Raw genomic sequence first — 16,887 nt, forward strand, 5'->3', positions numbered from 1 at the left:
CCTGCTATTCAACACATTTTGCCACGGCGCCGTGAGGTGGCCTAGGCAGAGCTCCTGTACAATTTGTAAATATATATATATTTTTTTATTAAGTTTGGGTTACATCTATTTGTTTCCTGCCTGTGAATCTTATGGCAAATCTGGTATTTCAACATAGCTAGCTAACAATGCTAGCAAGCTTTTGATTTGAATACACCACCCTATTTTTTGTTTGTTTCTATGGTCTCCTGACCTTGAAGAGAACTGCAATGGATGGCGAGCTGGCAGTGATGAATTCCTCGCTCAGTCTGAGGGTTCCTTAGAAGTTTTTATGCAGGCTATAATTATTGAGTGAGTGGGAATACCATATGTTTTATGGTATCCTCTGAACGGCATCTCACTCATCATTATTCATTCATGATTTTTCTTAATCATGACATTATCAGGATTAATTCAGGAGTCTCCTGAAAATTATATTGGGCAAAACATAAGAGTCACTATATTGATGTATTCATTGCGTGCAAGAAGTATATGAGACCAAACACTAAACTTTTGACTACTTTGAGGAAAGGGCTACAGTGGGAAAAGGGAAGAGGAAAGGGCTACAGTGATGCACTGTTGTTGATGGCCAGTGAAGTGGTCATCGATTGACCCACCTTATAGAGGTTCCGTGATGTGTTTCAATTCCCTTGAAGACAACACTAACTGCACACATCTTGTTCGTTGACGTGCTTGGATGAGGAGGGGTGAAAGAGCAAGAGAAAGGAATATAGTAATTACACAGCCATATGTAATTGTATGCATCGAGTGTACAAGGAGGGATGAGGGTGACTGTGGTTAGCAATACCTCTGCATCGTTGTTCTCACCATAGAGGACTGTAATTGAGACCAAGACTTGTGGTAAACATGCCTTTCTGTTATCCTTCAGGCTCTCCGTCTCAACTCTTGTTACTGAGGTGAAAAACCTTGCACACCCCAGAGATAGCTGGGAACGTGCACCATCATTCTCCACCCCCTCCCTCGCCTTAATATCCCTACACTTCCCCCCTAGTCTCTGAAGTCAGCTCCCTCTATCCCATCCCCTGCTCTCTCCTCGCTGCTCTATGACACTGAGCTGACATAGCCGTGTGCTGAAGCTGTCATTTCTCTCCTCGGAATACATTTTTTTTTTGTCAGCTGCTGCTTCCAGAGCTGCTTGCCTGTGTGTGAGGATTAGAGCCGTCTCTTTTACGTTTCTCCTCTCCTCTCTCCACGCCTGACATTCCTCCACATGTCTCAACCATTGGCTTCATATCTCAATCTCTCTCTTTCCACTGATCACTTTACTGCTACTCTTACCTCTCTCTTTTTCACTCTCTCTCCATCCCCTGTGCTTATGCCTCTGGACTGCTGGATTTTCCTCTCCTCCACAGTCAGTTGTGTTCGCAGTGCGAGTGCATGCTGCATGGAGGTTTCCTCTTAGTAAACACCAGTAGATAGAGCAGGCTTTCACCACCATTAACACCATCAGCACCACTACTATAATCAGCAGCAGAACAGCACCAGTGGCTCTAGCGTTACCCGCAGCTGTTTCAGCCTTCACTGTGTGTGTGTGTGAGAGAGAGAGAGAGAGAGAGAGAGAATAGTGAGGGAGAGAGATCCATACTGCGCGACTCTGCTCAGCCAGCTTTGTCCTCCAGCTGTCCTGTGCAGCGCTGCTGCTGTGTCTGAGAGGATTCCCTGAGAAAGGACTTCAGTACGCTTCTGGAGCTCTCAAAGGATGTGACTGTGGATACAGCAACTCAGTGTGCAAGGAGACCCTGTCTCCCCATTGCACGATGGACTTATGACTGAGACAGACCCAAGATAAACAGACAGGTGATAACTAAGGACAGAGAAAAACATACACTTGTTTATCAACATCAACTTGGGGATACCATGAATGCATCTGCAGAGGCACCTGGGAACTGGAACTGATGAGGATGGGTCTGAGGGTGTAGTGGACATCTCACATGCTGCCCTCCCTGTTATTGATGAGACTGCTGAGTGGAGACCTACCGTCCCACAGTGGAACCAGTGGAACCAGAGATGTCACCCTTGACCAGGTGTAGATGTGGATGTGTATCTGTGTGTGAACTGGCTCTGCTCCTCTTCCTGCTCCTGGGAGGACCAGGGGTCAGCCTGCAGGGTAGAACGCCAGGCAGACACAAGAACAAGGGAGGTAAGTCACACAGACTCTGTGGGATTATAGAGTTCATCATGGACTCTTCGATCTGTGGATCTGTTTACCTGTGTGTAAGGCATACTGTTGCTGTTGTAGGCAGTGATGTTTTGAGGATTGCTGAACCTTGCTGTGAGTTTGTGGTGGTGGTGAAAGTCAGTCAACTGGGCACAGTGGGTATTTTCTCGGTCTCATGGATTAGGATATGATGTCAGGCATTATTGTTCAATATCAATACGACTCAGTGGGCTGTGTGTAGTGTATCACACCTCTCTCACACTGATGTGTGTTTGTTTTGTTAGAAAGTTGGTAAACAGGAGGTCACTGAGAACATTTGGAGAGGTGTATGTGGGAAAGCTATGCTTTGGTCTATCTGGTCCGTGGTTCTGATCATAGTTTTGGACTGCTACATTGTACAAAGTTCAAGGATGGGTATGCATGTGATTGTGAATGATTTCAGACTCTACTTGAGCTCATTTGATTTCATAGTGAATATTACAGTGGCTTTGCTTGATCTTCTGTATGGTGCGTACAGTGGACTCCATATCTTTCAGTTCCTGCTGTGTGTGTGGCTACAGCTTCCATGATGCTGTTTACATATGGAGGACAGGGGTCTGGCCTGGCAGAAAGGACTCAGTGGGTAACAGCCCATGTGCCTGTGCCATACTGTGATAGGGACCATGCAAAACAGATGCATGAATAAGAGGCCACACACCTCCCAGCTAACCCCCAGGGCACTGCCTTGTCTGGAGTCATCTTCCCCAGGGCCACCCCTATCGCCCCCAATGTGGCCCTGCTGATATAGCTTTGGACTGCCTACTTACTGCTGTGTCCCCATGTGTAGGCTGAGCGAGGGTGGCAGTGACCCATCCTACCTAGCACCCCAGCTCACGCTCACTCACCCTCCCTCGCCCCCTCCTCTCCTCCCAGTCCCTAATCCTGTTTGTCGGATTAACTCTTCTCTCTTATCTTACCATTGGAGCTTTGGGGGGTAGTGGACAGGGGGCCTGGACGGCCCCCCGGTGCCGGGCAGCCACGCAGCGCAGCGCCTGCCTTCAAAGGACCAGCGGTGGAATTCTAATCCGCTTAACCAGATTTCCTTTCCCCTTCCTCTCTTTCCTCCCTTTCTTCTCCATGTGTCCTTTCATCTTCCGCCTTCTCCTTCTACACTCACCCTGTACTCATCCCTCTTCTGATTGGAGATGAGTGTGTGTTCATTATTTAGTTGACATTGTCATCCAGGGTGACTTACAAAGTGTTTGTGTAAACTACAGTGTAGCTAGCATACAGGTAAATATGTTTAGATGTCTCCAGAGAGAACAGCAATTATAATGATTGCCATGAGCACATGGTAATACTCTCTAATGTACTTTCAGATTTTTAAACACTGAGAAAAGATATCCTCCAACTGCCAGGAGAACCAGGACAAGTTGAGCAGAAGTCGAAACCTCTGAGAGATGTGCACTTCACTATGACAGTTCTCCCTTTCTTCCACCTGCTCCTGCTATAGAGAGAGAGAGGAGTCCTCTCTACCTCAGCTCTCATGGCAGTTTGGGTTGAGGTTCGGTAGAGGCAGAGGAGCAGAGTAAATGGGGAAGAACCAGGGGAGAATGGAAGGAATGTAAAGGAGGTTATTAATGTGGCTCCCCTGCCCTCCATGCCTGCCATAGAGAATGCTAATGCCAGTCAGGTGGTGTGTGCTGGAGATAGCGCAGCCACGCACCGGAAGAAGCCTGGTTTCAGCTAACAGCATATCTCCTTCTGCTCCTCTTCCCTCCCCAGAGCCAAAATCACTGAGGGTGAACCACAAAGAGAGAGGAGGAGAGAGAGAGAGAGAGAGAAAAAGGGAGGGCAAGAAAGGAAGAGTTGGGATGTGGGAACAACAACACTAGATGATGACGATGCCTGTAACAACATAAACATGAAATAAGATCGTCTGAATCATAACTTGCTTCTCAACCCAGAGGTTTGCATAAATCATCCAAATAAATGGGAGATTTTTGCATGAAACTTGTTGTGTTTGCGAGCGATTTCGGGTCCTAAATATCCACATAATGCATAGCTAGTGTATAATGCATAGTTAAGTGTTTATTTTTGTTTTCTCTGTGCAATCTCTATAGCACTGAGATTTTGATCTGCCATAAAAGCAGTTAAAGGGGCAATCAGCAGTTGCTACTTCCATTGATTCATGAAGAATATAACTTATAAATGACTCATGAGCTTAGTTCAACTGTCTACCCAATTAGAACCGAAAATATACACATTTTACTCCAATGTTTGTCAAAAAAGTAAATGATAACAAACACTGTATACTGTAGCCTCAAAACATATTATATCTCTGTCTATGAATTTGAGAGTGGTTACATTTATCATGCCCCATCTCTTAGCTTTTTACTGAAACAGGTATGAGGAGGATGCTTTGTTATTGTTTCTACTACTGATTGTCGCTTTAAGACCTGGGAATTCATTTCCAGAGAACAAAAAAATCAGGGCTATCTCATTTCACATCTCTTATTATAGTTGAGGAATGCAAAGCTAACTTGGTTTTATTACATTATATGTCATGTAAAATATCTGTGTTCTTTGAATAATAATTTTAATTGTGTGGCATGAAATGTGTATTCCATATCCCTGAGCAGGATGTGGTATCAAGGTGGTGGAATCTAACTCTACTGTATCTCTGTCCATATCTTTATCTTCACCACTCTCAGAGATAGAGACCAGGAGTCTAGCCTGCAAGGCAGCATTACATCCATGCTTGCCAATAGTAGGAGAGGGCCAAACAAAAACTCCCTGATCTCCAGCTCTGATGTTTTGAAATCATAAGTAATTCTACTAATACAGTACATTTATAGACCTCCTGCCAACATTGGAGATGAAACAGTAGAACATCTCATTTAGTGTTCACCTTGTTGACCTTCTAGATGTAGAGATGCTCTGATGCAGTTCCTTGCTCTGGGCTACAGTAGCATAATGTTGTAACACCACGCCAAGCTCCATCTTCGCTGTACTCCTTTAGGGCCCTCGTGATAGGAGTCTTTGCCATGAGTTACGAGCCAATCTGACCCAGGTGTGATGACCTGGCACTCTCCTCAGGAGAGCCTCTTGGTCAGCAGAGTCCAGTTAACATGGTGGGATTGACAAGTTAGCCATTCTGACCTCCTCAACCCCATCCTCTCCATCTCCATCCCTCTTTTTATTTCTTCTCCTCATTGTGCCTCTAATTCTTGCCTTCCATTGGTCTTTCCATTGCTTGTTACTTGTCCTTTCATCACTTCCTCTTCCTCCCCCTCCCCCTCCTCCCTCTCTCCAACACTTTGTAATGAGGGTGGACAGATCTCAGATCAGTGGAAGTGACAGTTAGAGACTGCTGGGTGTGTACAGTGGACATTACTGCCCACGATCCATGCCTCCGTGTCCATCCTGTCCTCGGTGGCCCCCACTGACCTCACTAAACAAATATCCCCAGTAGCTGGCTAGCTGCTCAGAGGCAAACTCTCTGTGTAATTTTTGTCAAACCGTAGAGGCAGCATGGCTGATGGCCTTTATTGCTCACACTGATGTGACAGTGGCAGGACATAATTCCGACATGACATCAAAACAAAACTGTTTGTGTGTGCATGTATATCCTGTTTGGCGTCCCGTTTTTCTGCCCAAGCTGCTGAAAAAGGGAATCATTTGGAGAAGATATGACACATGCTCCTCAAATTTCATAAATCACTGTAAAGGAATACAACATGACATGCTGACAGGGTGCCAGCACCAACAGGGGCCGCTTCTGTTGAAGGCTGTAGTTTTGCCCATCTGGCATTGTCCGTGTTCTAGAGTAGAGTGAATCTCTAGCTGGTATCTATTTTCCTTTGTGTCACCCATTTCTGCTCACTCCTGCTGTGCACATCTGCCATTATTCATATCACTCTATTCATTATCAATCATTGATTCTATGATTAGTCAACAAACTGATATCCTACCCAACCAGATATGACTTGAATGACACATATTAAACCATCATGGTCAACCCAATAGAAGAAGTTGACATAACTTTAACACAAGATATATTGTACTGCAGCATCTGAGGGTAAATAACGAAGATGAAGGTGTCTATTTGTCCTATGCAGGGTTGCATTGTGGCCGTCGTCAGGGTAACCTTGACCATCCTAATGGAGGACCTCTCAATGAGGGACTAACGCTCACAGGTCCGCTACATGTTGTCCGGTCACATTTGTCTGCGACTCTCCTCCTCAACTACAACCGTATCATCTTAGCATCGCCCTGTTTATTGTCTGCTTCATCATACTCAGATCTGCCGTGCACACAGGCTGCTATCTCTGAATGTGTAATGGCTGGGGCTGGTTCTCTCTTCAGAACTTATGCACGGAATTTCAATGAGCCCCGGACCGCTCCTAGGATGGCCCCAGTAGTATCTATCCCATGCTCTTCTATCCAACTGTGAAAGGAAAGCAGGCTCTAGTTCAGCCAATCAGGTCTCTACACACTCTCCCCTAGTAACACACTGAGGGTTTAGGGGTTAACCACTGGAATTGATTAACACTTGTATGTTGATACACAGCATAGGGGGTGGAATTACTCACTCAGGTTTGGCTTGACGCAGTCTAAAGCTCTGCCTTGAGGAGATGATTCACCTACGATCCACTGATGTGATAATACGATAACTTCACCTTCACTGATATGATTAGGATGTTTTTATTTGGCCACATTGAAGCACATTGAGCACATTCGAAATGAAGCATTCGTGCGCTGAACCATTCGCAAAGCGAAATGAAGCATTACTGCCATGAACCATTCGCCAAGCGAAATGAAGCATTACTGCGCTGAACCATTCGCCAAGCGAAATGAAGCATTACTGCGCTGAACCATTCGCCAAGCGAAATGAAGCATTACTGCGCTGAACCATTCGCCAAGCGAAATGAGCTTCATCGGGCGCATTAGAAAACAGTCAGCGGAGATACAAAAGAATGAAGCTAATTCTGAATTTGCAAGCATAAGCTTTTCTGTTTCTCTTATCTTTTGAAGTGTACATTTTCTGCCATTCTGACTTCGACATGCCAATGCAGGGAGAATGTGAAGGGAAGCCGGAGAGGCAGTGTGATTTGGTGTGTGCACCATTTGTTTTTCTTTTAACTTCTATATTTATATGTTCTGTTAAAACAGTGAGCAGCAGACTCCATAGCTAACATAGTCATATTTTTAGACCAAAGAATCTTGAGGGTACGACTGACTACCGTAGAATAAAACGTGTCGGAAGTGTCAGCCTTTTTTGTGCCTTATTTGGCTAAAAACATCAAAACTATTCACTGTGGAAACAAAATCCATTTGTTCCTGCCAAACACATTTTAATGGTTAATGAATATGTCTTTTTATTCCAAAATGGGCCATGAACCAAAATGAATTTGCTTGTTACTTTGAACATGTATTTGGATTAAAATATTTTTCTACAACATCGATGGTGCCATGCCGTTGTCAATCTGAGACAAAGTGTAGTAGTTCATGACCCTTGTATACCCACTCAGTTCAACTGAGTATTGAGTGTTGCTCTTGAGAAGCTAGCTAGTCAAAAGTTTGAGAGTCATTTTCAGCTTCTCATACACTAGCTTTTTATTTTCTCCTTGTGAGTCATCTGACTACCTGTCACCATACAGTATTAACAGTACAGTATTGCTCCCGAGTGGGTGATCGGTCTAAGGCACTGCATCTCAGTGCAATAGGCTTCACTACAGTCACTGGTTCGAATCCAGGCTGTATCACATTCGGCTGTGATTGGGAGTCCCATGGGATGGTGCACAATTGGCCCAGCGTTGTCCAGGGTATGCCTTCATTGTAAATTAGAATTTGATCTTGACTGACTTGCCTGGGTAAATAGGGGTTAAATTAAAAATAATAGCTACTGGAGGCTGAGACAGGAGGAGTTGGGAGACACTGTGGCCCCGTCCGATGATACCCCCCAGACAGGGCCAACAAGGCAGGATATGATAATGTGAATAGAAGGGTATCTGCTTATCCTCTCCCTGCTATGTACAATGTTGTGGTCTAGCGTACTGGCGGTCTCCTGTTTGAAATGCTAAGCAGTGTGTTGTGATCCCATATCAGCCTGTCACCATCATGGAGACTAGAGGCAGCCCACCAGCAAAGGTTGTCACTTCCTTTTCCAACTAAATTAGTTAATTAGGTATACACTGTCCAGCTAGTAGAGAGAGTTCACCAGTAATCTGAACCCTGTCTTGAATATCGGAAACGTCCTCCTAATTATCACTACCATTGTACAGTACTCAAGACAAACAGCAGACTCCATAAAGCAGAGCAGAGGGATCTGGTTGCCTGGCAGACTCTCTGCTCAGCACAGGGGTAATCGCAATGCATGCTGTTGCATTCACCATAAAATATTCATCTTCAAATACAATGACCTATTTAACGTTAAACAGTCTTCGCTGAGGCAACAACTGTGTTAGACTGCTCATTTTCTCTCTTCAACCTTTCCACTCCGGGTGAGTCGTGGATTGGATAAATGTGTCATATGTTGATCCCCCTTACCCAACCATTCCCCACTCACATAGAGTGCGTTACAAAAGAATTCAGACCCCTTGACTTTTTCCACAGTTTGTTACGTTACAGCCTAATTCGAAAATCGATTATAATTTTTTTTGCCCTAATCAATCTACACACAAAACCCATAAATGACAAAGTAAAAATAGATTTGTAGGTATTTTTGCAAATGTATATAAAAAAAGGAATGATCAGTTTCTTGGGTATGACACTACAAGCTTGGAACACCTATATTTGAGGAGTTCCTCCCATTCTTCTCTAAAGATCCTCTCATGCTCTGTCAGGTTGGATGGGGAGCATCGCTGTACAGTTATTTTCAGGTCTCTCCAGATATGTTAGATCGGGTTCAAGTGCGGGCCCTGGCTGGTCTACTCAAGGACATTGAGCAACTCCTGCATTGTCTTGACTGTGTGATTAGGGTCTTTGTCCTGTTGGAAGTTGAACCGTCGCCGCAGTCTGAGTTCCTGAGAGCTCTGGAGCAGGTTTTCATCATGGTTCTCTCTGTACTTTGCTCCGTTCATCTTTCCCTTGATCCTGACTAGTCTCCCAGTCCCTGCCGCTGAAAAACATCCCCACAGCATGCTGCCACCACCAAGCTTAATCATAGGGATGGTGCCAGGTTCCTCCAGATGTTACGCTTGGCATTCAGGCCAAAGAGTTCAATCTTGGTTTCCTCAGAACAGAGAATCTTGTTTCTCATGGTCTGAAAATCATTAGGTGCCTTTTGGCAAACTCCAAGGGGGCTGTCATGTGCCTTTTAGTAAGGAGTGGCTTCCGTCTGGCCACTCTAGCGTAAAGGCCTGATTGGTGGAGTGCTGCAGAGATGATTTTCCTTCTGGAAGGCTCTCCCATCTCCACAAAGGAACTCTAGAGCTCTGTCAGAGTGATTATCGGGTTCTTGGTCACCTCCCTGACTAAGGCCCTTCTCCCCCGATTGCTCAGTTTGGCCGGGCGGCCAGCTCTAGGAAGAGTCTTGGTGGTTTCAAACTTCTTCCATTTAAGAATGATGGAGGCCACTGTGTTCTTGGGGATGTTCAATGCTGCAGAATTTTTTAGTACCCTTCCCCAGATCTGTGCCTCAACACAAACCTGTCTCGGCGCACTACGGACAATTCCTTTAACCTCATGGCTTGGTTTTTGCTCTGACATGCACTGTCAACTGTGTGACCTAATATAGACAGGCATGTGCTTTTCCAAATCATGTCAAATCAATTGCATATACCACAGGTGTACTCCGATCATATTGTAGAAACATCTCAATGATGATCAATGGAAACAGGATGTACCTGAGCTCAATTTCGAGTCTCATAGCATAGGGTCTTCTAATTGACTAAAATGTAAAATGTCCACAACCTAGAGTTGCGTAGACTATAATGTACTGAACTCTACTTTACTGTACTGCAATCTACTGAGCTCTACTGTGCTGTACTTTGATGTCCAAAATTGTGAAAAATAGACATCTATTATTGGTCCAGATTTTTTCCGATCCGGACCAACCAAATATGGTCTTATTTGGGCGCAGAGCACATACATAGTATTTTTTGCTTTGTCATTATGGGGTATTGTGAGGATTTATGAGGAACATGTTATCAATTTTAGAATATGGCTGTAACGTAACAAAATGTGGAAAAACTCAAAGGGTCTGAATACTTTCCGACTGCACTGTATACACTTGATCATAAAAATTCTGCATGCACATTTTATTTATTTAATTTACCTCTATTTAACTAGGCAAGTCAGTTGAGAACAAATTCTTATTTACAATGATAGCCTACCCCGGCCAAACCCTCCCCTAACCTGGACAGTTGTGCGGGCCAGTTGTGCGTCTCCCTATGGGACTCCCAATCAAGGCCGGTTGTGATACAGGGATCGAACCCAGGTCTGTAGTGACACCTCCTTCACTGCGATGCAGTGCCTTAGACCGCTGCGCCATTCAGGATCCAAACATTCGCATCACCATGAATGTGTCACAATACACTGTGAAGGACGATGAATAATGGAGAACTTTGTGTGCGTGCAAGCATGCGCATGTGTGTGTACATCCAACTAATCTCATAATATACAGTCAGAAAGTGAATGTGCTTCACCTGATATACATACATGATATGCAACAGCCTGTTGCATCCATTCCACTCTCGAATGGAGGAGCCATGATCTGTGATTCGTAGTCCATATTCTCCCAGGCTAGTCAGGCCAGAGATAAAGCCTGGAAGAGAGGGAAACAAAATCAGGGCTGACCTGAATCTGCAGCAGCCAAGTTATACACATTTAGCCAGTCCACCAGGGAGGGCCAACAAGATACACTGTAATAATGTTCCGTTGTTTGAATTAATCAGGCATCTCTGGTAAAGAGAAAAAGACTGTCCATCCAACAGACTACTTCTGTTAATATAATGGAGGGAGGGTGAGTAGAGTATGGATTATGTGTTATAGCAGGGTTCTGCAACTGGCGGCCCGTGGGCTGAATTTGGCCTGTGAGTGGTTCAATTTCGCCCCCCAAACCGATACATTTTTGTACATGTTCATTATTGGACATAAAAGACTGTAAAAACACCAGGAAATGAGCACGAAATGATTTTAACTTAAGAAATATGAGAGAGACATTATCATATACAAATGTAAGCAAGGTTTGAAATGATTATGTTTTAGTCAAACATATCTGTTTGGGCTTCTTGCAGTCAATTTGCAGTCTACACATTATTTGTAGTTATGTTAGGGCCCCGACCATCGGCTCAACAAAAAAATCTGCCTGCTGCTGAATTTAGTTGATGATCCCTGTGTTATAGTGTCGAACTAAGTGCTCTGATTGGCCAAGGACATGCCCAACAATAGCCTGCTGTGTCTAACAATAACTGACAATGGCTGTCCATTTATGGAACAAATAAAGCACTGCTGCTACAATAGTAACCCATTCTGCCCGGGCTTCAGATGGGCAATTCCAATTCAAATGTATGACAAACAAAAACCATTGTCAGTTTAACAAGTTTACCAAGCCATACAATTCTATGCACAAGGACTTATTTGAACAATTTACACTTAAAGATTTACAAAACACATTTACTGAAAGAACCGTGCAGATGCAAAGTTTGGTGAAATAATTTTTGTAAAATCAGATTTTTATTTATCCACTTTTGACAAAAAAAATGTAAATATCTGCACCAAATTCAGATTCAACGATGTCTGCAGAAAGAATGGGGTGTCAACTATGACATGACACATTGAGTTTGAAAACATCTCTTTTGGTTATTGAACTACAGTAAGTGAAGTGGATTTACACCCGATAATGGAATTGTGCTAACAATTTCGTCATGGGTCCCTGATCTGTAAGACACAGAAATGCATATTTATGGGAATAAATGTCATTCTCTTCATGGTGATATACCCTAAATAGATACACAAAGGTATATGCAAACTGGCTAGTATTTGTATGCACTCTGCCCCCAAATAAGACCAAATTAGTTTGGTCCGGATCGCACCAAATATGGACCAATCATAGATGTCTATGTTTCACCATTATCGACATCAAAGTAAAGCACAGTAGAGCTCAGTAGAGTGCATTACAGAAGACTAGAGTTCAGTACAGTGCAGTACATTCTAGTCTACGCAACTCTAGGTTTGCTCTACTTTGTACATTTTAGTCATTTAGAAGACGTTCTTATCCAGAGCCACATCCAGTTAGTGCATTCATCTTAAGATAGCTAGGTGGGACAACCACATATCACAGGCATAGTAAGTACACTTTTACTCAATTTTTACTCAATGCACTAACTGTAAGAGGGCCAAGAAACTAGAAGGGTAAGTATAGAGTGCTTGGGTTGAGGTGTAGGATTTGAACATAGCTTGAAGGTATGGAGGAGCAGTTCCTCTTGCTGCTCCTGGAGTACCAATGTAAGAAATAACATGTGAAAAAACAAAATACTGCATAGTTTCCTAGGAATGTGAAGCGAGGCGGCCATCTCTGTCGGCGCCGGAAGTAGGAGCAGTTCCTCTTGCTGCTCCTTAGGCAAATACCATGGTCTTGTAGTGAATGTGAGCTTCGGCTGGAAACCAATGGAGTGTGCGGAGGAGCGAGGTGACATGGGAGAACTTGGGAAGGTTGAAAACCAAGCCGGCTGTGGCGAATCACTGCTTTGACATTTGCATAGAAAGACATGGTGTTGTCCATGGTCACGCCAAGGTTCTTTGCATTCTGGGGGGGCGACACTGTGGAGTTGTCAACCATGATGGAGAGGTCTTTGAGCAGGTAGGCCTTACCCGGGAGGAAGAGCAGCTCTGTCTTGTTGAGTTTGAGGTGGAGGGCCGACATCCAAGCTGATATATCTGCCAGGCACGCAGAGATGCATGTTGCCACCTGGGTGTCAGAAGGGGGTAAGAAGAATAGTAAATGAGTGTCATCCACATAGCAATGATACTGTAGGAGAGACCATGTGAGGATATGATGGAGCCGAGTGACTTGGTCTATAGGGAGAAGAGGAGAGGGCCTAGAACCGAGGCCTGTAGTGAGAGTACATGATGCAGACACAGATCCTCTCCACATCACCTGGTAGGAGCAGCCTGCTAGGTAGGATGCAATCCAAGAGTGTGCAGAGCCTGAGACGCCCAGCCCTGAGAGGGCGGAAAGGAGGATCTGATGGTTCACTTTGTCAAAGGCAGCGGATAGATCTAGGAGGCTGAGAACAGAGGAGAGAGTCACTTTTGGCAGTGCGGAAAGCCTCTGTGACACAGAGAAGAGCCGTCTCGGTTGAGTGACCCATCTTGAAGCCTGATTGGTTAGGGTCAAGAAGATCGTTCTGAGAGAGATAGTCAGAGATGGCACACTCATGTGTTTTAGAAAGAAAAGAAAGCGATACAGGTCTAAAGTTTTTGACGTCAGATGAGTTGAGTGTTGGTTTCTTGAGGAGGGGAGTGACTCGGGTAATTTGAAGTCAGAGGGGACGCAGCCAGTGGTCAGAGATGATTGATGAGGGAAGTGAGGAATAGGAGAAGGTCTCCATACATGGTCTGGGCATGGGGTTGAGAAGGGCATGGGGTCGAGTGGGCAGGTTGTCGGGTGGCCAGACCTTACTAGTTTGAGATTATGGTGAAATAAAGTGGCTTTAGCATCCTATACAGAAGAAGATAAAATAGAGAGGAGGGAGTGAATGGATCATAGGTCTTCCGGAAGTTTAGTTTTCCCACATTTTTGCTCAGCTGCCCACAGATCTGTAAGCTCGCAATGAGTCACTTAGCCACGGAGCAGGAGGGGAGGGCCGAGCCAGCCGGGAGGAAAGGGGACAGTGCAAGTCCTAGGATGCAGAAACACTGGACACAGTGTGGGTGTTACAAATGCCAAGAAGGCGTTAGAGTGGCAGCATGTGGCGGACACTGTGAATGCTGCTGGCTCAGTTCAGACCCTCTCAGAAATAAAAAAAGATGTGGTCTGACAAAAAAGTAGAGGCCAAAAGGCGCATAGCCTTCCACAGACAAAGTGTTTGTGCCACGAGTGGGGGAAAGGGGACACTGGAGCACAACCCCCTTGATGAGCGACTTGCTGGTATTATAGGGGAATCCTCGTCCTGAGTGGAGTAGTGACGGAGGTGGAGGGGGACACAGACATGCAAGATGCACCAGATGATCCAGGTATGTAATTAGTATTCCCTCGTTTGAAAAGAGTAAACCAAATGCATTCAAGTTGTGTTTAAACATGTGACATTTTCTATTGTTTAAAGTCACTGCATGTCAGTGGTGCTGCAGCTGAGCAGGAGCTGAGTGTTCTAGCGGGGTCGGTGGTGCTGCAGCTGAGCAGGAGCTGTGTTCCAGCAGGGTCGATGGTGCTGCAGCTGAGCAGGAGCTGAGTGTTCCAGCAGGGTCGATGGTGCTGCAGCTGAGCAGGAGCTGAGTGTTCCAGCTTGGTCGGTGGTGCTGCAGCTGAGCAGGAGCTAAGTGCGCCCAGCCCCAGTGTCTCCACTGCACCTCATGCTTCACAACCCTCCAGTGGCCGTGTCCTCACAGATGCAGTCACACAAACGCATGGAGACACCATTGACGCTATTAACGAGGTTACCAAGGAGTTTAAGTGAGGCAGGCATGGCTTGGTTTCTGCGGGTGCTTCGTTGTAAAGCTAGGCCCACTACAGCACAGAGATCCAAGAGAACAGCTCTTGGTAATCGGAACCAGCTCATAAGCCACTCATCATCATTGGCCAGGAAATCTCTGAAAATTCGTTCTCTCCGAATTCTTCCATTCCACAAATCTTCCAACAGTGCCAAAGCAGCCATTGTGCGTCATTACGCATTGTAATTGTATGCCTTGTTATACCCAAACATTTGATTGTCAAAGCTACCAAATTGCGTAACACCTTCAGGTTTGGTAATTACCCTGATTGTAACTGACAATGACAGGGCCATTATCACATTGACAGTTCTGCGCAACAAACATGTGATAACGATATATGAAACTGTGCACTCGTATCTGCCACAACTGAGGCATCGAAAATGGCATCAGTTTAAATGTAATTTGTCCTACTGTTCACCTTTATTATTTATGTGATTACATTTCATAACATGCAAGTATTCTTTAATAATTAAAGATCCAATTAAGTATCATTCCCGATTCAACTGTACGACATATTTGAGGGGTTATTTTGCAAAAACAGATATCTCTGTTTGTATTTATTGTCACGCCCTGACCTTAGTTATCTTTGTTTTCTTTATTATTTGGTTAGGTCAGGGTGTGACACGGGTGGTTTGTGTAGTTTTTGTATTGTCTAGGGGTTTTTGTATGTTTATGGGGTTTTTCTCATCTAGGCGTTTATATGTCTATGGTTGCCTAGAATGGTTCTCAATCAGAGGCAGCTGTTTATCGTTGTCTCTGATTGGGGACCATATTTAGGTAGCCATATTCCATGGTTATTTTGTGGGTTGTTATTATATGTTTAGTTGCCTGTTCTGCACTAGCCATGTTGCTTCACATTTTGTTTAGTTCTGTTCAGTGTTCTCTCTTTATTAAAGAGTTATGTTCGCTTACCATGCTGCGCCTTGGTCTCCTCTTTCTGACGACTGTGACATTTATTAGCCTAAATCATGTTTTTTTGTGGGGGTTTTTGTGTGCACTCTTCATATATAATACATGAGAGGTAATATTTCAATTTATTTTACACAATGGTATCAATTTCAAAGCGTTTCATCCTTCTGTCATCGTAGTCGCAGTTTCTCCAATTTATGTGCGTACGTATGGGTCAAAGTGTCCGTGGAGGACCGCACATTCTCCCGTCAGGTTTGTTTTTTATAATTCCCAAAGTTTGCTTAGAAAGTGGTGTACAACTTATTTTGTGCCTATGCTTTGTTTATAAATGAGGCCCCTGGATGGAAGGGGGTTGTGGTGAAATTGGTAGGCAAATAGCATCTAGTAAAGATGAGGTGAAGTACAGTGCCTGCCTTGTGAGTTGGAGGGGATTGGGAAAGTGTGAGGTCAAGAGTGGCAACGTTGATAAATAAAGAGTTGGAAAGAAATTATTTGAAGGTAGACTTCAGGAGGTTGAAGTCATCAAATAAGTGACAGTAAAAGCATAGCATTTGAATCATGAGATGACATGAGATGGACAGGTGAGAAGAGGGAGAGAAATCTCCATTTAGAAGAAATGAGTAGCCCTGTGCCACCACCTCGATTACCAGATGATCTTGGATAATGAGAGAACTTAGTCAGATGAGGAGAGAGCAGCTAAACTCAGTAAAAAAGAAACATCCCTTTTTCAGGACCCTGTCTTTGAAAGATAATTCATAAAAATCCAAATAACTTCACAGATCTTCATCGTAAAGGGTTTAAATACTGTTTCTCATGCTTGTTCAATGAACCATAAATAATTAATGAGCATGCCCCAGTGGAACGGTCATTAAGACACTAACAGTTTACAGATGGTAAGCAATTAAGGTCACAGTTATGAAAACTCAGGACACTATAGAGGCATTTCTACTGACTGAAAATATCCAAAATAAAGATACCCAGGTTCCCTGCTTATCCGCGTGAACGTGCCTTAAGCATGCTGCAAGGAGGCTTGAGGACTGCAGATGTGGCCAGGGCAATAAATTGCAATGTCCGTACTTGAGACGCCTAATGCAGCACTACACGGAGACAGGACGGACGGACAGATGATCATCCTCGCAGTGGCA

The 16,887-nt window shown here is 44.4% G+C and overlaps 1 protein-coding gene across 4 annotated transcripts in view; it reads left to right on the top strand.

The window, feature by feature from the left end:
- The first annotated feature begins 1,134 nt into the window (after window positions 1-1,134).
- LOC109892552 (roundabout homolog 2-like) overlaps window positions 1,135-16,887 on the top strand; it is a 210,641-nt gene continuing 194,888 nt past the window's right edge. For all 4 annotated transcript variants that reach the window (XM_031826451.1, XM_031826452.1, XM_031826449.1 and 1 more), the window contains exon 1: window positions 1,135-2,179. In XM_031826451.1, coding sequence (XP_031682311.1) covers window positions 2,047-2,179 — 133 coding nt within the window. In that variant the 5' untranslated portion in view covers window positions 1,135-2,046. The remainder of the gene's footprint in view (window positions 2,180-16,887) is intronic.

The sequence above is a fragment of the Oncorhynchus kisutch genome, linkage group LG6 (assembly GCF_002021735.2).
Source record: "Oncorhynchus kisutch isolate 150728-3 linkage group LG6, Okis_V2, whole genome shotgun sequence".
Taxonomy (NCBI): Eukaryota; Metazoa; Chordata; class Actinopteri; order Salmoniformes; family Salmonidae; genus Oncorhynchus; species Oncorhynchus kisutch.